This window comes from Oncorhynchus nerka, linkage group LG27 (assembly GCF_034236695.1).
Source record: "Oncorhynchus nerka isolate Pitt River linkage group LG27, Oner_Uvic_2.0, whole genome shotgun sequence".
Taxonomy (NCBI): Eukaryota; Metazoa; Chordata; class Actinopteri; order Salmoniformes; family Salmonidae; genus Oncorhynchus; species Oncorhynchus nerka.
The window spans coordinates 100047175-100071179 of NC_088422.1; the positions used below are offsets into that span (position 1 = coordinate 100047175).

General features: G+C 44.5%; 2 protein-coding genes across 4 annotated transcripts; both read left to right on the forward strand.

Moving 5' to 3' along the window:
- The first annotated feature begins 1902 nt into the window (after positions 1-1902).
- Positions 1903-18699, forward strand: LOC135565418 (beta-1,3-galactosyltransferase 1-like). 2 transcript variants are annotated; one of them, XM_065012458.1, is made up of 4 exons: positions 1903-1997; positions 7182-7348; positions 12057-12211; positions 12488-18699. In XM_065012458.1, the coding sequence occupies exons 3-4, from the start codon at positions 12129-12131 to the stop codon at positions 13506-13508; spliced, it is 1104 nt and encodes a 367-aa protein (XP_064868530.1). In that variant the 5' UTR covers positions 1903-1997; positions 7182-7348; positions 12057-12128; the 3' UTR covers positions 13509-18699. The 2 variants fall into 2 exon arrangements, with proteins under 2 accessions (XP_064868530.1, XP_064868531.1); XM_065012459.1 differs by having other exon boundaries at positions 12491-18699.
- A 1043-nt stretch (positions 18700-19742) lies between these two features.
- LOC135565417 (beta-1,3-galactosyltransferase 1-like) lies at positions 19743-23751 on the forward strand. Of its 2 annotated transcripts, none has more exons than XM_065012456.1 (2): positions 19743-19830; positions 20104-23751. In XM_065012456.1, exons 1-2 carry the CDS (start codon positions 19748-19750, stop codon positions 21155-21157), a joined length of 1137 nt encoding a protein of 378 aa, XP_064868528.1. In that variant the 5' UTR covers positions 19743-19747; the 3' UTR covers positions 21158-23751. The 2 variants fall into 2 exon arrangements, with proteins under 2 accessions (XP_064868528.1, XP_064868529.1); XM_065012457.1 differs by having other exon boundaries at positions 20107-23751.
- Positions 23752-24005: the final 254 nt, after the last annotated feature.

Here is a 24005-nt window from a genome sequence, read left to right on the forward strand (position 1 = left end):
AAAATAGTGTTACATTCAGCCAGGCGGTTACCCGGAAACACAGCCTGGTCTCATAGACTGGATGTGACATAGTAAATGTAAAAACACCAAGACACATTCAGCCAGGCGGTTGCCCGGAAACACAGCCTGGTCTCATAGACTGGACGTGACATAGTAAATGTAAAAACACCAAGACACATTCAGCCAGGCGGTTGCCCGGAAACACAGCCTGGTCTCATAGACTGGACGTGACATAGTAAATGTAAAAACACCAAGACACATTCAGCCAGGCGGTTGCCCGGAAACACAGCCTGGTCTCATAGACTGGACGTGACATAGTAAATGTAAAAACACCAGGACACATTCAGCCAGGCGGTTGCCCGGAAACACAGCCTGGTCTCATAGACTGGACGTGACATAGTAAATGTAAAAACACCAGGACACATTCAGCCAGGCGGTTGCCCGGAAACACAGCCTGGTCTCATAGACTGGACGTGACATAGTAAATGTAAAAACACCAAGACACATTCAGCCAGGCGGTTGCCCGGAAACACAGCCTGGTCTCATAGACTGGACGTGACATAGTAAATGTAAAAACACCAGGACACATTCAGCCAGGCGGTTGCCCGGAAACACAGCCTGGTCTCATAGACTGGACGTGACATAGTAAATGTAAAAACACCAGGACACATTCAGCCAGGCGGTTGCCCGGAAACACAGCCTGGTCTCATAGACTGGACGTGACATAGTAAATGTAAAAACACCAAGACACATTCAGCCAGGCGGTTGCCCGGAAACACAGCCTGGTCTCATAGACTGGACGTGACATAGTAAATGTAAAAACACCAGGACACATTCAGCCAGGCGGTTGCCCGGAAACACAGCCTGGTCTCATAGACTGGACGTGACATAGTAAATGTAAAAACTCCAGGACACATTCAGCCAGGCGGTTGCCCGGAAACACAGCCTGGTCTCATAGACTGGATGTGACATAGTAAATGTAAAAACACCAAGACACATTCAGCCAGGCGGTTGCCCGGAAACACATCCTGGTCTCATAGACTGGATGTGACATAGTAAATGTAAAAACACCAAGACACATTCAGCCAGGCGGTTGCCCGGAAACACAGCCTGGTCTCATAGACTGGACGTGACATAGTAACTGTAAAAAAAAAACAGACATTCAAATTAGAATGATATGTTATGTTTGGTATGGTTACATAAGACAGAAGGTTAGTCAAGTCAGAAACGAGAGGAGGGTGGCTGGTCGGGGTGGATAGGTGGGTGTGTAACGTGAACGTCTAGCTACCCAAAGGTAATGTGTTTGAATTTCATCACAGATTAGCACCTTTTCAACTACTTACTACTTTTTAGCTACATGCACAGTCTTTTCAGAAATGGATCACTCAGATAGATATTTAGTGTAAAATTGACTCAATGGTTATAAATGAGGCCCACGATCCCCCACTGAACACTGTCTCCTCATCATGTCCCTTAGCTTATCTCCCCTTCAGAAGAGTCCTGTTGGACTGACTCATGAGAGAGTTTATCTCTCCTTCAGTGTGTGTGTGTGTGTGTGTGTGTGTGTGTGTGTGTGTGTGTGTGTGTGTGTGTGTGTGTGTGTGTGTGTGTGTGTGTGTGTGTGTGTGTGTGTGTGTGTGTGTGTGTGTGTGTGTGTGTGTGAAAGAGAGAGAAATAGATACACACACACACACAGTTGAAGATGTTGGCGTTCTACCTGTTCACACATTAAAATAATAAAACACTCCATTCACTGCCCCTGCCAGACTGTGGCCTGTGCTGATGGACGACGACGCAGAGCTACATGAGCCTTTGCCACTCCCCTGAGACAACCTGGTGATATGGCTCAAAGGTGGAAGCATAGCTCAAACATTAACTAGACAGGCCCAGGTGTTGTGTAGACAGGTGCTTTGCTTTCACTCGTGGTTTACACACAGACGGTATAACTCACTTCATACGGGACTGTCTGGAAGAAAGAAAGGAATCCACAAACACAGGTACGTAATGATCCATTAAAACAGACTTGTCTGGGCAGGAAGGGGAGGTACGTAATGATATGTAAAACAGACTTGTCTGGGCAGGAAGGGGAGGAGAGGTACATAATGACATGTAAAACAGACTTGTCTGGGCAGGAAGGGGAGGTACATAATGATATGTAAAACAGACTTGTCTGGGCAGGAAGGGGAGGTACATAATGACATGTAAAACAGACTTGTCTGGGCAGGAAGGGGAGGTACGTAATGATATGTAAAACAGACTTGTCTGGGCAGGAAGGGGAGGTACATAATGACATGTAAAACAGACTTGTCTGGGCAGGAAGGGGAGGTACGTAATGATATGTAAAACAGACTTGTCTGGGCAGGAAGGGGAGGAGAGGTACATAATGACATGTAAAACAGACTTGTCTGGGCAGGAAGGGGAGGGGAGGTACGTAATGATATGTAAAACAGACTTGTCTGGAAGAAAGAAAGGAAACAAACACAGGTACGTAATGATCCATTAAAACAGATTTGTCTGGGCAGGAAGGGGAGGTACGTAATGATATGTAAAACAGACTTGTCTGGGCAGGAAGGGGAGGAGAGGTACATAATGACATGTAAAACAGACTTGTCTGGGCAGGAAGGGGAGGGGACGTACGTAATGATATCTAAAACAGACTTGTCTGGGCAGGAAGGGGAGGGGAGGTACGTAATGATATGTAAAACAGACTTGTCTGGGCAGGAAGGGGAGGTACATAATGATATGTAAAACAGACTTGTCTGGGCAGGAAGGGGAGGGGAGGTACGTAATGATATGTAAAGGTGGAAGAAGCCCTCACCAATTTAAGCGTGGTGTCGGCTAGCGGTGTAGAAGACCTAAAAAAATAAAGGACAGCCTCACACTCTAGGAGCTCAGACGCAAAAAACGTCCAACGTTTTCGACAGACAAGCTGTCTTCATCAGGGTATAATGGCAAACACTGCGGAGTGACTCGTTTATATAGTGTCAAAAGGAAACACACAGGTGTCTGTAATCATGGCCAGGTGTGGCCTGATATCACTCAGGTGTCTGTAATCATGGCCAGGTGTGGCCTGATCTCATTGGTTCATTCTCAGATATTAAAATAGCATACAAAAAAAACATAAATGGATAGCGTACGATCATAGATACAATGTGGCTACAAACATTTACAATGAAACGCAAAAACACACTAATCACATGAATGGCTTCAGATCAAAGTCTACGTTGAGACGGGAGCAAAGGTTTTTAAATTAAAAGATCCAGGCAGCCTCTCATTTTAGGAATAAATTATCGAGGTCACCCCCTCTCCTGGGGAGGGTGACATGTTCGATGACAATATAACGTAGAGACGAAATCGAGTGGTTTGCTTCCAAAAAGTGGGCCGCAACTGGGTAAGTCGAGTTTTTGCACCTAATGGTGCTACGATGCTCTGAGATACGTACTTTTAACTTGAGCTTTGTTTTACCCACATTATTTATTTATTTACTTAAGGGGGTCAGCTTAATATAGAGGACAGAATGTTGCTTCCAATGTAATTGTCTGCATCATTTCCAATCCCCCATATTTTTGGGGTAAATATTTTATCCATATACATACACACATGCATACATATACACATACCTATACATACACATATATACATACCTATACCTATATATATATATACATATATACATACCTATACCTATATATACACATATATACCTACACATACCTATATAGACATACATATACACATATATACATACCTATACCTATATATATACACATATATACATACACATACCTATATAGACATACACATACCTATATAGATATACATATACACATATATACATACCTATACCTATATATATACACATATATACCTACACATACCTATATAGACATACACATACCTATATAGATATACATATACACATACACATACCTATATATATATATACACATATACACATACCTATATATACATATACACATATATACATACACATACACATACCTATATAGACATACATATACACATATATACATACATATACCTATATATACATATACACATATATACATACACATACACATACCTATATAGATATACATATACACATATATACATACACATACCTATATAGATACACATACACATACCTATATATACATATACACATATATACATACACATACCTATATAGACATACATATACACATATATACATAGACATACCTATATAGATATACATACACATACCTATATACATATACAAATATATACATACACATACCTACAGTGGGGCAAAAAAGTATTTAGTCAGCCACCAATTGTGCAAGTTCTCCCACTTAAAAAGATGAGAGTAATTTTCTTCATAGGTACACTTCAACTATGACAGACAAAATGAAAAAAAAATCCAGAAAATCACATTGTAGGATTTTTAATGAATTTATTTGCAAATTATGATGGAAAAGGCTCAGATTATTGAGGGGTAGTGCTGCTCTTGGTCTCTGACCATCATTTGGCTGCATACAGACCGCTTACAGCAGGCACATAAAACAGTTAGGGACTTCTCCTTAGTATCTGGGTCATTCAGGTGGGTGTCTAGGGTATAGGGTCATGGACCGTACCATTAAAACAGGACTTCTCCTTAGTATCTGGGTCATTCAGGTGGGTCTCTAGGGTATAGGGTCATGGACCGTACCATTAAAACAGGACCTCCTTAGTATCTGGGTCATTCAGGTGGGTCTCTAGGGTATAGGGTCATGGACCGTACCATTAAAACAGGACTTCTCCTTAGTATCTGGGTCATTCAGGTGGGTCTCTAGGGTATAGGGTCATGGACCATACCATTACAATAGGACTTCTCCTTAGTATCTGGGTCATTCAGGTGGGTGTTTACGGTATAGGGTCATGGACCGTACCATTACATTAGGACTTCTCCTTAGTATCTGGGTCATTCAGGTGGGTCTCTAGGGTATAGGGTCATGGACCGTACCATTACAATAGGACTTCTCCTTAGTATCTGGGTCATTCAGGTGGGTGTCTACGGTATAGGGTCATGGACCATACCATTACATTAGGACTTCTCCTTAGTATCTGGGTCATTCAGGTGGGTGTCTACGGTATAGGGTCATGGACCGTACCATTAAAACAGGACTTCTTCTTAGTCTCTGGGTCATTCAGGTGGGTGTCTACGGTATAGGGTCATGGACCGTACCATTAAAACAGGACTTCTCCTTAGTATCTGGGTAATTCAGGTGGGTGTCTACGGTATAGGGTCATGGACCGTACCATTAAAACAGGACTTCTCCTTAGTATCTGGGTCATTCAGGTGGGTGTCTACGGTATAGGGTCATGGACCGTACCATTAAAACAGGACTTCTCCTTAGTATCTGGGTCATTCAGGTGGGTGTCTAGGGTACAGGGTCATGGACCGTACCATTAAAACAGGACTTCTCCTTAGTATCTGGGTCATTCAGGTGGTCGTCTACGGTATAGGGTCATGGACCGTACCATTAAAACAGGACCTCCTTAGTATCTGGGTCATTCAGGTGGGTGTCTACGGTATAGGGTCATGGACCGTACCATTAAAACAGGACTTCTCCTTAGTATCTGGGTCATTCAGGTGGGTGTCTAGGGTTATAGGGTCATGGACCGTACCATTAAAACAGGACTTCTCCTTAGTATCTGGGTCATTCAGGTGGGTGTCTACGGTATAGGGTCATGGACCGTACCATTAAAACAGGACTTCTTCTTAGTCTCTGGGTCATTCAGGTGGGTGTCTAGGGTATAGGGTCATGGACCGTACCATTAAAACAGGACTTCTCCTTAGTATCTGGGTCATTCAGGTGGGTGTCTACGGTATAGGGTCATGGACCGTACCATTAAAACAGGACTTCTTCTTAGTCTCTGGGTCATTCAGGTGGGTGTCTACGGTATAGGGTCATGGACCGTACCATTAAAACAGGACTTCTCCTTAGTATCTGGGTCATTCAGGTGGGTGTCTACGGTATAGGGTCATGGACCGTACCATTAAAACAGGACTTCTCCTTAGTATCTGGGTCATTCAGGTGGGTGTCTACGGTATAGGGTCATGGACCGTACCATTAAAACAGGACTTCTTCTTAGTCTCTGGGTCATTCAGGTGGGTGTCTACGGTATAGGGTCATGGACCATACCATTACATTAGGACTTCTCCTTAGTATCTGGGTCATTCAGGTGGGTGTCTACGGTATAGGGTCATGGACCGTACCATTACATTAGGACTTCTCCTTAGTATCTGGGTCATTCAGGTGGGTGTCTACGGTATAGGGTCATGGACCGTACCATTAAAACAGAACTTCTCCTTAGTCTCTGGGTCATTCAGGTGGGTGTCTACGGTATAGGGTCATGGACCGTACCATTAAAACAGGACCTCCTTAGTATCTGGGTCATTCAGGTGGGTGTCTAGGGTTATAGGGTCATGGACCGTACCATTAAAATAGGATCATAAATACATTGTTAGATATAAATTATTTTAAAAATGTAGTTCCCCATGATAGGACAATAACAAATCAAACGTATCATCTATTTTAAAACTGTTCCACCATGATAGGACAATAAATAAATAAATAAGACGTATAATTCATTATAAAAGTATATCCGTCATCTGAACAGCATTGAAAGCCCTCTCACACCCCGGCTCACAGCAATACATTGGCTCTGGGATATGCAACCATTTCATTACTCACTCACTCACTCAATTTACAAACATAACAAATCAAAAATAAACACACACCACACATACTGTGTCTTCTGTTTACTTCGTTTTTATCTTCACTATGTTGAATTAGTGCTTATGTGTTCAATTAGTTATATGTGAAAATATATAGAAAATCTATATTTTTTATTGTATTGTTACAATCCATAACTGGGCTAGAATTGTGTTTATTTTCCTCATCTATGAGAACTTTGTAATTTTTTAAATAACAATGGAGTAGTCTTTGTGTCTCTGAACAACTGGTTATCAATATATAGTTTATCGACGACGAGAGCTACTCGTTTCGCTTTTAATCTATTTTCTTTGAAAATTGGATACAGAACTTCGCGCCGTTCTGCAATTTCCTTCGGAAACTGATCATTCATGTCAATTTTGGTCCCAGCAAGTCTTTTACCAAGGCTTCTAACCATTGTTTTATCTTTAAATTTAGCAAATTTGGCAACGATTGGGCGGTCATAACTTTGGCCTCTCTGTCCGAAGCGGTGTACACGTTCTAATTGGATTTTGTCGATAACTTGGCGTGAGATCTGAAGCTCTGTAAGGAGGAACTCCCTAACTACAGATTCAGGGACTTCCCCTTCTCTCTCCTGGATACCTGTAAGTACCCGATTCTCTCTCATTGATCTAGTTTGTATGTCCAGTAAGGCTTCCCTCAGAACGGTGTTCTCCTTTTTAATTTCATTCATTTCGGTTTCAATCTTATTGACTGTCCCTTTTAGCTTGTGTGTTTCCTTCTCCAATGTCACAGCCTTTTCATCACTCATGTCGAGGCTTGCCTTCAACTCTTTTATATCCTTACTAACTAATTCAAGTATACCCAGGTTGTCATTTATTGATTTTAACAGATCGATTTTGACCTTTACCATTCTCGGTGGTGAAAATATTAAATCGTCTGTGTCTGTAGAAGTCACGTTTCCGTATTGAAATCGGTTCCCCTGTCTTACTCTTCGTCATGTTTGGGTGTTGCTTGTTTTTGTAATATTTGTCGATAAATGTCTCTAGTCTTAAAATGTGTTTTGTGTTATTATCCCGATTGAAGGTTATCACCCACCAGATTATGTAGTGCTAATATTTTAGTCTAATTTGCCAATATTGAATATTACGTTTTATCTTGAGGTGCTCTACATAACTTCGTTCAGTCCGCCATTACCTTTACGCAATTGGCATTCTACCCACATTATTTTTACCACAAGGACAAGTTAAAAGATAAATATTTGCCTTAGTGGCGCAAGTGATAACACCTTTGATTGGGATGTGTTTCCCTGTTTGGGCGCTATATCCATTCATGTTGTTCATGTTATATTTATATCTGAATATTAACCAATGATATCAGGCCACACCCGGACATTATTACAGACACCTGGGTGTGTTTTTTAACACTTTATAAACGAGTCACCCCGCACTGTTTGTCATTATACCCTGATCGAAACGATGTACGTTACATTTTTTTTTTGCATCTGAGCTCCTAGTCTGCGCTCTTCTTTGTTTGTTTACAGAATGATATGTAAAACAGACTTGTCTGGGCAAGAAGGGGAGGGTAGAGGTGAGATACATTCACACATGGATTCATGTGTCATTGTTAATGTAGTAACAGGAAATGAATTGAGCCTGATCCAGGTAGACCGCTACAGCAGCCACACTCAATAGGGTTATCGCAGAACGGGGTCAATACGGTCCCCACTGTAATTATTTTAATGATTGTTATTATTATTTTTTAACGAAGTTAGTCGAGCTTTCAACTTTCTGCTGTAGAGAGTTATAGCAACACAAGGTCCAGTGACACAGTGTAGAATTGCACAAGTAGTTTTCCTCTTGTTATGCCACCGATAGACATTAGAGAGGTATTTATAACCTGTCAAATTTCACGTTGATCAACTACAGGTCAAAGTTATCTACGCAGGTAAGTTAGGCTAACCAGCTAGCCAAATCTGGTAGTTATCGTGTCCAGATTACGTCCACAGGGGCCTCGAAGCCCAGGGGGCCACCATTGATTTTAGACATGTTAAAATGTGTAGAATTGGGGTGTGGTACTATCTTTTATTTATTTTACCTTTATTTAAACTAGGCAAGTTAGTTGAAAAACAAATTCTTATTTTCAATGACGGCCTAAAAAAACCTTTGGTTAACTTCCTTGTTCAGGAGCAGAACGGCAGATGTTTTTACCTTGTCAGCTCAGGGATTCAATCTTGCAAACTTTCGGTTACTAGTCCAATGCTCTAACCACTAGGCTAGCTGCCACCCCACTATGTGGTGTGGTATTATGTGGTGTGGTACCACCACTGCAGAAACACAGGGATAAGGTGATCCTTCTCTACCACACCCACAGAAACAAAGGGATAAGGCCACCAACAATTCTGAGATTTCCATACCCATCTACAACATTTTCCATCAAGATAGAACTGCCAAAGGGGGAGGAGTTGCAATCTACTGCAGAGAGAGTCTGCAAAGTTCTCATACTTTCCAGGTCTATACCCAAACAGTTTGAACTTCTAATTTAAAAAATGAACCTCTCCAGAAATAAGTCTCTCACTGTTGCCGCCTGCTATCGACCCCCTCCGCTCCCAGGTGTGCCCTGGACACCATTTGTGAATTGATCGCGCCCCATCTAGCTTCAGAGTTCGTTCTGTTAGGTGACCTAAACTGAGATATGCTTAACACCCCGGCAGTCCTCTAATCTAAGCTAGATGCCCTCCAATCTCACACAAATCATCAAGGAACCCACCAGGTACAACCCTAAATCCATAAACATGGGCTCCCTCATAGACATTATCCTGGCCAACTTGCCCTCCAAATACACCTCTGCTGTTTTCAATCAGCATCTCAGCGATCCCTGCCTCATTGCCTGTATCCGCTATGGGTCCGCGGTCAAACGACCACCCCTCATCACTGTCAAACGCTCCCTAAAACACTTCTGTAAGCAGGCCTTTCTAATCGACCTGGCCCGGGTATCCTGGAAGGATATTGACCTCATCCCGTCAGTCGAGGATGCCTGGTCATTATTTAAAAGTAATTTCCTCACCATCTTAAATAAGCATGCCCAGTTAAAAAAATGCAGAACTAAGAACAGATAGCCCTTGGTTCACTCCAGACCTGCCTGCCCTTGACCAGCACAAAAACATCCTGTCCAGTCCTATGGCGGACTGCCATAGCATCGAATAGTCCCCATGATATGCAACTGTTCAGGGAAGTCAGGAACCAATACACGCAGTCAGTCAGGAAAGCAAAGGCCAGCTTTTTCAAGCAGATATTTGCATCCTGTAGCTCTAACTCCAAAACGTTTTGGGACACTGTAAAGTCCATGGAGAACAAGAGCACCTCCTCCCAGCTGCCCAGTGCACTGAGGCTAGGTAACACGGTCACCACTGATAAATCCATGATAATCAAAAATGTTTTAATAAGCATTTCTCAACAGCTGGCCATGCCTTCCTCCTGGCTACTCCAACCCCGGCCAACAGCTCCGCCCCCCCAGCTACTCGCCCAAGCCTCCCCAGCTTCTCCTTCACCCATATCCAGACAGCAGATGTTCAGAAAGCGCTGCAAAACCTGGACCCGTACAAATCAGCTGGGCTAGACAATCTGGACCCTCTTTTTCTAAAACTATCCACCGCCATTGTTGCAACCCCTATTACCAGCCTGTTCAATCTCTTTCGTATCGTCCGAGATCCCTAAAGATTGGAAAGCTGCCGCGGTCATCCCCCTCTTCAAAGGGGGTGACACTCTAGACCCAAACTGCTGCAGACCTATATCCATCCTGCCCTGCCTCTCTAAAGTCTTCGAAAGCCAAGTTAATAAACAGATCACTGACCATTTAGAATCCCACCGTACCTTCTCCGCTGTGCAATCTGGCTTCTGAGACGGTTACGTGTGCACCTCAGCCATGCTCAAGGTACTAAACGATATCATAACCGCCATCGAGAAAAGACAGTACTGTGCAGCCATCTTCATCGACCTGGCCAAGGCTTTCGACTCTGTCAATCACCGTATTCTTATCGGCAGACTCGATAGCCTTGGTTTTTCTAATGACTGCCTCGCCTGGTTCACCAACTACTTTGCAGACAGAGTTCAGTGTGTCAAATTGGAGGGCATGTTGTCCGGACCTCTGGCAGTCTCTATGGGGGTACCACAGGGTTCAATTCTCGGGCCAACTCTTTTCTCTGTATATATCAATGATGTCGCACTTGCTGCAGGTGATTCCCTGTTCCACCTCTATGCAGACGACACCATTCTGTATACTTCTGGCCCTTCCTTGGACACTGTGCTAACTAACCTTCAATGCCATACAACATTCCTTCCGTGGCCTCCAACTGCTCTAAAACGCTAGTAAAAACCAAATGCATGCTTTTCAACCGTTCGCTGCCCACACCCGCCCGCCCGACTAGCATCACCATCCTGGATGGTTCCGACCTAGAATATGTGGACATCTATAAATACCTAGGTGTCTGGCTAGACTGTAAACTCTCCTTCCAGACTCAAATCTAGAATCGGCTATCTATTTCGCAAGAAAGCCTCCTTCACTCACGCCGCCAAACTTACCCCAGTAAAACTGACTATCCTACCGATCCTCGACTTCGGCGATGTCATCTACAAAATAGCTTCCAACACTCTACTCAGCAAATTGGATGCAGTCTATCACAGTGCCATCCGCTTTGTCACCAATTCACCCTATACCACCCACCACTGCTACCTGTATGCTCTAGTCGGCTGGCCCTCGCTACATATTCGTCGCCAGATCCACTGGCTCCAGGTAATCTATAAGTCTATGCTAGGTAAAGCTCCGCCTGATCTCAGTTCACTGGTCACGATAACAACACCCACCTGTAGCACACGTTCCAGCAGGTTTATCTCACTGATCATCCCCAAAGCCAACACCTCATTTGGCCAGCTTTCCTTCCAGTTCTCTGCTGCCAGAGACTGGAACGAATTGCAAAAATCGCTGAAGTTGGAGACTTTTATTTCCCCCACCAACTTTAAACATCAACTATCTGAGCAGCTAACCGATCGCTGCAGCTGTACATAGTCCATCTGTAAATAGCCCACCCAATCTACCTACCTCATCCCAATACTGTTTTCATTTTATTTACTTTTCTGCTCTTTTGCACACCAGTATCTCTACTTGCACATCATCATCTGCTCATTTATCACTCCAGTGTTAATCTGCTAAATTGTAATTATTCGCTCCTATCTCATGCCTTTTGCACACACTGTATATAGACTTTATTTTTTCTACTGTGTTATTGTCTTTTTAATTGTTTACTCCATGTGTAACTCTGTTGTCTGTCACACTGCTTTGCTTTATCTTGGCCAGGTCGCAGTTGCAAATGAGAACTTGTTCTCAACTGGCCTACCTGGTTAAATTAAAAGAATCTTACCCAAATGCATGATGGGGGTCTGCCACAACTTCTGGACCCAGCGCCCCCCACCTGACGCCCATGATGCCCAGCCCCTCATCGCTAAACAATGGTGAGCCACAGAGGGAGAGGGGTGGGGGGGGGGGGGACTTCTCTACTAAACATCGAACATTCAAATAAAATCTAGTGCATGATGTTAATTGATTGTATATAGTATGATGAAGTGAATATAGTTCATATGTAAAAAGAAAAACCATCTTATCTTACCAACTATAAAATATATTAACTTCCATTGTGAATTTAAACCAACGTAAGGAGTATTGAATCAATTAGAGAAACAGTGGTCAGACACTGACAGTAGATGTATTTTCTCAACCTTGTGTTTCAGCAGTACTGATGACAGCCAGAAGGGGGCAGACAGAACACAGCTCAAAAAGAGACGCTGGTGTCGCAACAGCTGCCTTTGCCTGTTTCTGTTCCTGGTCGTGATGATGACTGTGGTCATCCTGGAAGTTGACCTCAAAGAACGGATCTCACCTTCAACAACCAATCCAGCAGCAAACATGTCCCGAGGACCGTACCATGTACAATACCCACATGAGTACTCCTTCATCCTGGATGAGCCAGAGAAATGCCGGGAGCAGAACCCCTTCCTGGTTCTGATGGTGCCAGTGGCGCCCTATAACAGGGAGGCTCGTGAGGCCGTCCGCAGGACTTGGGGCAGTGAGAGGCAGGTACTGGGCAGAGAGGTTTGTCTGTTCTTCCTGCTGGGACTGCCCAGTGGAGAGGAGACAGAGCAGCTCCAGGAGAAGGTGCTGCAGGAGAGCAAAGAGCACCAGGATCTGCTGCAGAGCGACTTCATAGACAGCTACAAAAACCTGACCATCAAGACCATGGTGATGATGGAGTGGCTGAGCTCTCGCTGCCCCAACGCCTCCTACGCCATGAAGATCGACTCAGACATGTTCCTCAACGTGAACACCTTGGTCAACATGCTGCTTCACGCTCCAACGCAGAACTACCAGACTGGACTAGTGGCCCGACGGGGCGCTGTTCTAAGAGATCGTAACTCCAAATGGTACCTTCCAAAGGAGGTGTTTCCTGAACCGGTATATCCACCTTATGCTCTGGGCCTGGGCTATGTCTTCACCTTAGACCTCCCCAAGAAGCTGGTGGAGGCGTCCAGGCATGTTAAAGCCGTCTACATAGAGGATGTGTATCTGGGACTGTGTATGAGACACCTGGGCATCCGGCCTACTGACCCCCCCAATGGAAACCTTTTTCAGGGGTATGCAGGAGCCCAGGACCGCTGTCACTACATGGCTGTTATCACGACCATCCTCGACACTCCTCAGGAGCTTCTGGACGTATGGAGAAACTTGCACCAACCTGGGCCTGTCTGTCATTGAAAACAACACTCTGGGAAAGACAAAGAGCCTTGAGGTTAGAGCGTTGGGCCAATAACCCAAAAGGGTGATGGTTCCAATCCCGGAGCTGACAAAATGGCAAATCTGTCACTGTGCCCTTGAGCAAGCACTTAACCCCAGTGCTCCATGGGTGCTGGACAATGGTGTCCCTGACCGTGACCTCGCTCCCTGTGGGTGTCTTGTTTGAGCTGTGACTTCCTCTTGGATGCTTTTCTCTGGGTGTGGTAGAGAGGGATCACCTTATCTCTGTGTTTCTGTGGGTGTGGTAGAGAAGGGTCACCTTATCTCTGTGTTTCTGTGGGTGTGGTAGAGAGGGATCACCTTATCTCTGTGTTTCTGTGGGTGTGGTAGAGAAGGGTCTCCTTATCTCTGTGTTTCTGTGGGTGTGGTAGAGAAGGGTCACCTTATCTCTGTGTTTCTGTGGGTGTGGTAGAGAAGGGTCACCTTATCTCTGTGTTTCTGTGGGTGTGGTAGAGAAGGGTCACCTTATCTCTGTGTTTCTGTGGGTGTGGTAGAGAAGGGTCACCTTATCTCTGTGTTTCTGTGGGTGTGGTAGAGAAGGGTCACCTTATCTCTGTGTTTCTGTGGGTGTGGTAGAGAAGGGTCACCTTATCTTTGTGTTTCTGTGGGTGTGGTAGAGAAGGGTCACCTTATCTCTGTGTTTCTGTGGGTGTGGTAGAGAAGGGTCACATTATCTCTGTTTCTGTGGGTGTGATAGAGAAGGGTCACATTATCTCTGTGTTTCTGTGGGTGTGGTAGAGAAGGGTCACATTATCTCTGTGTTTCTGTGGGTGTGGTAGAGAAGGGTCACATTATCTCTGTGTTTCTGTGGGTGTGGTAGAGAAGGGTCACCTTATCTCTGTGTTTCTGTGGGTGTGGTAGAGAAGGGTCACCTTATCTCTGTGTTTCTGTGGGTGTGGTAGAGAAGGGTCACCTTATCTCTGTGTTTCTGTGGGTGTGGTAGAGAAGGATCACCTTATCTCTGTGTTTCTGTGGGTGTGGTAGAGAAGGGTCACATTATCTCTGTGTTTCTGCAGTGGTGGAAAAGGTACTCAATCATCACACTGTAGTAACAGTAAAGATCATCACACTGTAGTAACAGTAAAGATTCCTTAATAGAAAATGACTCAAGTAAAAGTGAAAGTCCCCCAGTAAAATACGACTTGAGTAAAAGTCTACAAGTATTTGGATATAAATATGCTTTACTATCAAAAGTAAAAAGTTCAAGTATAAATCAATTCAAATTCCTTATATTAAGCAAACCAGACGGCACTGTTTTCTAGTTTGTTTTAATTTACATATAGCCAGGGGCACACTCCAACACTGAGACATCATTTACAGATAGCCAGGGGCACACTCCAACACTGAGACATCATTTACAGATAGCCAGGGGCACACTCCAACACTGAGACATCATTTACAGATAGCCAGGGGCACACTCCAACACTGAGACATCATTTACAGATAGCCAGGGGCACTCCAATACTCAGACATCATTTCCAGATAGCCAGGGGCACACTCCAACACTGAGACATCATTTACAGATAGCCAGGGGCACTCCAATACTCAGACATCATTTACAGATAGCCAGGGGCACTCCAATACTCAGACATCATTTACAGATAACCAGGGGCACACTCCAACACTGAGACATCATTTACAGATAGCCAGGGGCACACTCCAACACTGAGACATCATTTACAGATAGCCAGGGGCACACTCCAACACTGAGACATTATTTACAGATAGCCAGGGGCACTCCAATACTGAGACATCATTTACAGATAGCCAGGGGCACACTCCAACACTGAGACATCATTTCCAGATAGCCAGGGGCACACTCCAACAGTGAGACATCATTTCCAGATAGCCAGGGGCACACTCCAACACTGAGACATCATTTACAGATAGCCAGGGGCACACTCCAACACTGAGACATCATTTACAGATAGCCAGGGGCACACTCCAACACTGAGACATCATTTACAGATAGCCAGGGGCACACTCCAACACTGAGACATCATTTACAGATAGCCAGGGGCACACTCCAACACTGAGACATCATTTACAGATAGCCAGGGGCACACTCCAACACTGAGACATCATTTACAAACAAAGCATTTGTGTTAAGTGAGTCCTCCAGATCAGAGGCAGTAGAGGATGTTCTCTGTTTAGTGAGTCCTCCAGATCAGAGACAGGAGGGATGACCAGGGATGTTCTCTGTTTAGTGAGTCCTCCAGATCAGAGGCAGTAGGAATGACCAGGGATGTTCTCTGTTTAGTGATTCCTCCAGATCAGAGGCAGTAGGGGATGTTCTCTGTTTAGTGAGTCCTCCAGATCAGAGGCAGTAGGAATGACCAGGGATGTTCTCTTGATAGTTGTGTGAATTGGACTATTTTCCTGTCCTGCTAAGCATTCAAAATGTATTGACTATTTTTGGGTGTCAGGAAATTGTATGGAGTAAAAATAACATTATTTTCTTTAGGAATGTAGTGAAGTAAAAGTTGTCGAAAATGACCATATTAGAGACACATATTTCCCTCAGATTACACAGACCCACAAAGAATTTGAGAACAAATCCAATTTTTGGTGATGTGGAGGTAAACCCAGGCCCTGCGTGTCCCCAGGCACCCTCATTTGTTGACTTCTGTGATCGAAAAAACCTTGGTTTCATGCATGTCAATATCAGAAGCCTCCTCCCTAAGTTTGTTTTGCTCACTACTTTAGCACAATCCGCCAACCCTGATGTCCTTGCCGTGTCTGAATCCTGGTTTAGGAAGGCCACCAGAAATTCTGAGATTTCGATACCCAGCTACAACATTTTCCGTCACGATAGAACTGCCAAAGGAGGAGGACTTTCAATCTACTGCAGAGAGAGTCTGCAAAGTTCTCATACTTTCCAGGTCTATACCCAAACAGTTTGAACTTCTAATTTTAAAAATTAACCTCTCCAGAAATAAGTCTCTCACTGTTGCCGCCTGCTATCGACCCCCCTCCGCTCCCAGGTGTGCCCTGGGAACCATTTGTGAATTGATCGTGCCCCATCTAGCTTCAGAGTTCGTTCTGTTAGGTGACCTAAACTGGGATATGCTTAACACCCCGGTAGTCCTCTAATCTAAGCTAGATGCCCTCCAATCTCACACAAATCATTAAGGAACCCACCAGGTACAACCCTAAATCCATAAACATGGGCTCCCTCATAGACATTATCCTGGCCAACTTGCCCTCCAAATACACCTCTGCTGTTTTCAATCAGCATCTCAGCGATCCCTGCCTCATTGCCTGTATCCGCTATGGGTCCGCGGTCAAACGACCACCCCTCATCACTGTCAAACGCTCCCTAAAACACTTCTGCGACCAGGCCTTTCTAATCGACCTGGCCCGGGTATCCTGGAAGGATATTGACCTCATCCTGTCAGTCGAGGATGCCTGGTCATTCTTTAAAAGTAATTTCCTCACCATCTTAGATAAGCATGCCCTGTTCAAAAAATGCAGAACTAAGAACAGATATAGCCCTTGGTTCACTCCAGACCTGACTGCCCTTGACCAGCACAAAAACATCTTATGGCGGACTGCAATAGCATCGAACAGTCCCCACGATATGCAACTGTTCAGGGAAGTCAGGAACCAATACACGCAGTCAGTCAGGAAAGCAAAGGCCAGCTTTTTCAAGCAGAAATTCGCATCCTGTAGCTCCAACTCCAAAAAGTTCTGGGACACTGTGAAGTCCATGGAGAACAAGAGCACCTCCTCCCAGCTGCCCAGTGCACTGAGGCTAGGTAACACGGTCACTACTGATAAATCCATGATAATCAAAAATGTCAATAAGCATTTCTCAACAGCTGGCCATGCCTTCCTCCTGGCTACTCCAACCCCGGCCAACAGCTCCGCTACTCGCCCAAGCCTCCCCAGTTTCTCCTTCACCCATATCCAGACAGCAGATGTTCAGAAAGTGCTGCAAATCCTGGACCCGTACAAATCAGCTGGGCTAGACAATCTGGACCCTCTTTTTCTAAAACTATCCACCGCCATTGTTGCAACCCCTATTACCAGCCTGTTCAATCTCTTTCGTATCGTCCGAGATCCCTAAAGATTGGAAAGCTGCCGCGGTCATCCCCCTCTTCAAAGGGGGTGACACCCTAGACCCAAACTGCTGCAGACCTATATCCATCCTGCCCTGCCTATCTAAAGTCTTCGAAAGCCAAGTTAATAAACAGATCACTGACCATTTAGAATCCCACCGTACCTTTCCGCTGTGCAATCTGGCTTCCGAGACGGTCACTCACGCCGCCAAACTTACCCCAGTAAAACTGACTATCCTACCGATCCTCGACTTCGGCGATGTCATCTACAAAATAGCTTCCAACACTCTACTCAGCAAATTGGATGCAGTCTATCACAGTGCCATCCGTTTTGTCACCAAATCACCTTATACCACCCACCACTGCGACCTGTATGCTCTAGTCGGCTGGCCCTCGCTACATATTCGTCGCCAGACCCACTGGCTCCAGGTCATCTATAAGTCTATGCTAGGTAAAGCTCTGCTTTATCTCAGTTCACTGGTCACGATAACAACACCCACCTGTAGCACACGTTCCAGCAGGTATATCTCACTGATCATCCCCAAAGCCAACACCTAATTTGGCCGCCTTTCGTTGCAGTTCTCTGCTGCCAGTGACTGGAACGAATTGCAAAAATCGCTGAAGTTGGAGACTTTTATTTCCCCCACCAACTTTAAACATCAACTATCTGAGCAGCTAACCGATCGCTGCAGCTGTACATAGTCCATCTGTAAATGGCCCACCCAATCTACCTACCTCATCCCCATACTGTTTTTATTTTATTTACTTTTCTGCTCTTTTGCACACCACTATCTCTACTTGCACATCATCATCTGCTCAGTTATCACTCCAGTGTTATTAATCTGCTAAATTGTAATTATTCGCTCCTATCTCATGCCTTTTGCACACACTGTATATAGACTTTATTTTTTCTACTGTGTCATTGACTTGTTTGTGTTATTGGCTTGTTTATTGTTTACTCCATGTGTAACTCTGTTGTCTGTCACACTGCTTTGCTTTATCTTGGCCAGGTCGCAGTTGCAAATGAGAACTTGTTCTCAACTGGCCTACCTGGTTAAATAAAGGTGATCTGGCCTACCTGGTTAAATAAAGGTGATCTGGTCTACCTGGTTAAATAAAGGTGATCTGGTCTACCTGGTTAAATAAAGGTGATCTGGTCTACCTGGTTAAATAAAGGTGAAATAAAACAATTAATACAAATATATATATATATATATATATAGTCTCTGGTCAAAAATAGTGTCCTATATAGTTTATGTAATTTTTACTAGCATTAAATGTCAGGAATTGTGAAAAACAGAGTTTAAAATGTAATTGGCTAAGGTTTATGTAAACTGTACATTTGAGCAGCGTACAGGACAAACACACTGGTTCAACGTTGGTTTAGTGGAAAAATATTAAAACGGACTACAGGTACAATGTATTGGAAGACTTCTAACAGATTTTGTTCTTAAAATACCCGAAAAGTATGATTGCTAATATTTCTGAAATCATAATATGTACGTCTTCATGACAGAAGTCAAAGTATATTATATCCCAGAACCCTTCTGTGATCTCTTCCTCTTCCTCTCAGACACACACAGGTGATTGATTGGTGGTTGTAAATGTTGCCATTGACAGTGATAAGAACTATTGTTGATATTCAAGGTCTTAAAAGTCCGACTTGTTTTCTGTTTGTGACACATCACTGGCAGAAGGAAAACGGTTACCGTGCCAACAACACAGGAAACCACAGAGAAAGCAGCTGTGCTACTGACATGCTGAGACCCATAAAGTCAGACAGCAGCCCTCCCACCGATGCTCCACCCACTGCCAATCAACCGTCAGAGACGGAAGAGAAAGTGATAAATCTCACTGGCTCTTTTTTTTCCTGGCTCATTTGAAGTCAACGAAATAAGCAGAACAGACCCAGCTACTATCGCAATTGGTGTTTATGGGAGAACTACCCCTTAAGCAGAGCCTGGAACGGTGACCAACGTAAATGGACAACGGTAAACAGCGTCTTAATTTACCTGAAACGTAATAAAGCCCTTTTTTTTTAAAAACATAGTCGTTGACATTCTGAGCCTCAGGTTGTTAGAGTAACTTATCTCTGTCAGACTTCTATACACCCTCTTTGATACAATCTTACCCAAATGCATGATGGGGGTCTGCCACAACTTCTGGACCCAGCGCCCCCCACCTGACGCCCATGATGCCCAGCCCCTCATCGCTAAACAATGGTGAGCCACAGAGGGAGAGGGGTGGGGGAGGGGACTTCTCTTCTAAACATCGAACATTCAAATAAAATCTAGTGCATGATGTTGATTGATTGTATATAGTATGATGAGGTGAACATAGTTCATATGTAAAAAGAAAAACCATCTTATATCTTACTAACTATAAAATATATTTTATCATTTGAATTTAAACAAACGTAAGGAGTATTGAATCAATTAGAGAAACAGTGGTCAGACACTGACAGTAGATGTATTTTTCTCAACCTTGTGTTTCAGCAGTACTGATGACAGCCAGAAGGGGGCAGACAGAACACAGCTCAAAAAGAGACGCTGGTGTCGCAACAGCTGCCTTTGCCTGTTTCTGTTCCTGGTCGTGATGATGACTGTGGTCATCCTGGAAGTTGACCTCAAAGAACAGATCTCACCTTCAACAACCAATCCAGCAGCAAACATGTCAGTTGCGATTCTGGCCGCCCCTCCCCCGTACGTGTCCCGAGGACCGTACCATGTACAATACCCACATGAGTACATCTTCATCCTGGATGAGCCAGAGAAATGCCAGGAGCAGAACCCCTTCCTGGTTCTGATGGTGCCAGTGGCGCCCTATAACAGGGAGGCTCGTGAGGCCGTCCGCAGGACTTGGGGCAGTGAGAGGCAGGTACTGGGCAGAGAGGTCCGTCTGTTCTTCCTGCTGGGACTGCCCAGTGGAGAGGAGACAGAGCAGCTCCAGGAGAAGGTGCTGCAGGAGAGCAAAGAGCACCAGGATCTGCTGCAGAGCGACTTCATAGACAGCTACAAAAACCTGACCATCAAGACCATGATGATGATGGAGTGGCTGAGCTCTCGCTGCCCCAACGCCTCCTACGCCATGAAGATCGACTCAGACATGTTCCTCAACGTGAACACCTTGGTCAACATGCTGCTTCACGCTCCAACGCAGAACTACATGACTGGACTAGTGGCCCAATGGGCCGCCGTTCTAAGGGACCATAACTCCAAATGGTACCTTCCAAAGGAGGTGTTTTCTGAACCAGTATATCCACCTTATGCTCTGGGCCTGGGCTATGTCTTCACCTTAGACCTCCCCAGGAAGCTGGTGGAGGCGTCCAGGCATGTTAAAGCCGTCTACATAGAGGATGTGTATCTGGGACTGTGTATGAGACACCTGGGCATCCGGCCTACTGACCCCCCCAGTGGAAACCTCTTCCAGGTTTCCCCTGTGGCTTATGACCGCTGCACCTACTCACGGCTGATAGCCACCACCACACACAGTATCACTCACCAGGTCAACGCATGGACAGACCTACACAAACCTGGTCCTCCCTGCTGATCTCATACAGTAACAGACTGACTGCTGTACCAATCACTTCCTCGTTGTTTGTTTATACACTAACTAACAAACAAAAAACAAAGATGGCGACACCTCCAGGAGATGGGAAAAGGATATATACTGTGCATTTGGAAAGTATTCAGACTTTTTACACATTTTGTTATGTTACAGACTTGTTCTAAAATGGATTAAATAATTTTTAAAAAACTCAGTAGCCACACACAATACCCCATAATGACAAAGCAAAAACAGCATTTTTTAAATGTTGGCAAATTTACAAAATGTTCTCTGAGACTCAGAATTGAGCTCAGGTGCATCTTGTTTCCATTGGTCATCCTTGAGATGTTTCTACAACTTGATTGGAGTCCACCTGTGGTACATTCAATTGATTGGACATGATTTGGAAAGGCACACACCTGTCTATATAAGGTCCCACAATTGACAGTGCATATCAGAACAAAAACCAAGCCATGAGGCCGAAGGAATTGTCCGTAGAGCACCGAGACGGGATGGTGTCGAGGAACAGATCAGGGGAAGGGTACCAAAAAACTTCTGCAGCATTGAAGGTCCCCAAGAACACAGTGGCCTCCATCAATCTTAAATAGAAGAAGTTTGGAACCACCAAGACTCTTCTTAGAGCTGGCCGCCAAGCCAAACTGAGCAATCTGTGGAGAAAGGTCCTTGGTCAGGGAGGTGACCAAGAACGCGATGGTCATTCTGACAGAGCTCTAGTGTTCCTCTGTGGAAGGACAATGATCTCTGCAGCACTCCACCAATCAGGCTTTTATGCTGTGGGGATGTTTTTCAATGCCAGTGACTGGGAGACTAGTCATGATTGAGGCAAAGATGAACGGAGCAAAGTACAGAGAGATCATTGATGAAAACCTGCTCCAGAGCACTCAGGCCCTCAGACTGGGGTTACGGTTCACCTTCCAACAGGACAACGACCCTAAGCACACAGCCAAGACAACGCAGGAGGGGCTTCGGGACGAGTCTCTGAATGTCCTTGACTGGCCCAGCCAGAGCCCAGACTTGAACCCGATCAAACATTTCTTGATAGATCAAAAAATAGCTGTGCAGCAACGCTCCCCATCCAACCTGACAGAGCATGAGAGGCTCTGTAGAGAAGAATAAGAGAAACTCCCCAAATACAGGTGTGCCAACCTTGTAGCGTCGTACCCAAGACTCAAGGCTGTAATCGCTGCCAACAATGTACTGAGTAAAGGGTCCGAACACTTTCCAAAGGCACTGTATACCTTGGTGAAGAACATTAACACCCTGAAGACCAGTTTCTTCACGTTACGTCCTTTGGGAGAATGTTGTTTTTCTCTGAACCGAGGCAGACACCTTGCTACACCGGTTTTTGATTCCTAAGGCTTTTTTAAACAAAGACTGAGAGCAGCAGTTATCTGTCTAACGTGGACATGGTGATGGACTGAACTAAGAAATGGATGCAATGGGTTGGGTCTGTCTGTGGTGAATGTGTGCACTACACTGAAGCAGCAGAAACCCAGAACAAGTTAAACAGGTTTATCGTAATAGAGACTAGTTGGCTGTGTTTAGACAGGCAGCCCAATTCTGATCTTTTTCCCACTAATTGTTCATTTGACCAATCACATCTCTTTCAGAGCTGATGTGATGGTGAAAAGTCTAAACACAGCCACTGCACTTAATCATCAGCTTTGCCTCTTTTCCCAGAGCAAACTGTAACAGGTTCATTTGACCCAGCTTCTCACAACAGGACAAAGAATACTGGAGCAACAGGACATGTAGATTATAACTTGTTTGGTTGTTGTTGTAGGAGTTGATATAGTTTTCGTGAGGGAAAATCAAGTTTGAAATGTTAAACCGGAAATGACAAACTTCAGAAGCCTGTTTAAACCACTAAAATGGGCATTTCCTGCTCCGCAGGAAAATGATCTGTGACAACAGAGTGACCAAATATATATCAGATCTGTATCAGTTAGTGATGGAAATAAGTGAAGGGGATCTGTGAAGGCTTTGGCTGTAGAGTCAATAGACCAGGATGAAGGGTGTCATTTGCACTGTCACCAAAGTCACAAGTCAAATGTTTTATTTTTTTATTTTATTTAACTAGGCAATTCAGTAAAGAAACCTATTGTTATTTACAATGACGGCCTACACCGAACAGACCCAGATGACAGCCGCCCCTATCGGACTCCCAATCACGGCCGGATGTGATACTGCCTGGAATCAAACCAGGGTTTCTGTAGTGACGCCTCAAACACTGAGATGCAGTGGCCTTAAACCGCTGCGCCACTCAGGGGCCCCAAGATGCAGTGCCTTAAACCGCTGCGCCACTCAGGGGACAGTCAAGTAGCTTTGTATGAGTTGTAGTTTTTTTAATATGTGGTGGAAGGAGGAAGTTTCAGTCGAGCGATCAGGAAGAGATGATGTTTGCATTCATTTTGCAATTCGCAGGGTCAGAGGGAATGTGGTTTGCCTGAGAGTTTGTGCCAACTGCATTGAAGACAGCTGATACGGCACACTAAGGCATTCCTATCACTTCCTCTTTCGTTCCTGCCAGAGATGTAATCTGCTGAATTTGTAATAAATTTCCACTTTGATTAAAAGGTTTTGATCATTTTTATGATGTTACTGAATTTGGATTAGAAGAAAAACACACAAACCAATATTTATCTGCCCAAAGGGCCTGTTGCTCAGATGATGTTAAGGCTACAGTGTGATTATACCAGGGCTGATGTTAGACTGGGGCTGAACCCTGCTGGTCACTAGATTATATAGTGTCAAAGGACATACACAGGTGTCTAATCATAGCCGGGTGTGGCTTGATATCATTGGTTAATTCTCATATATAAATAGAAAG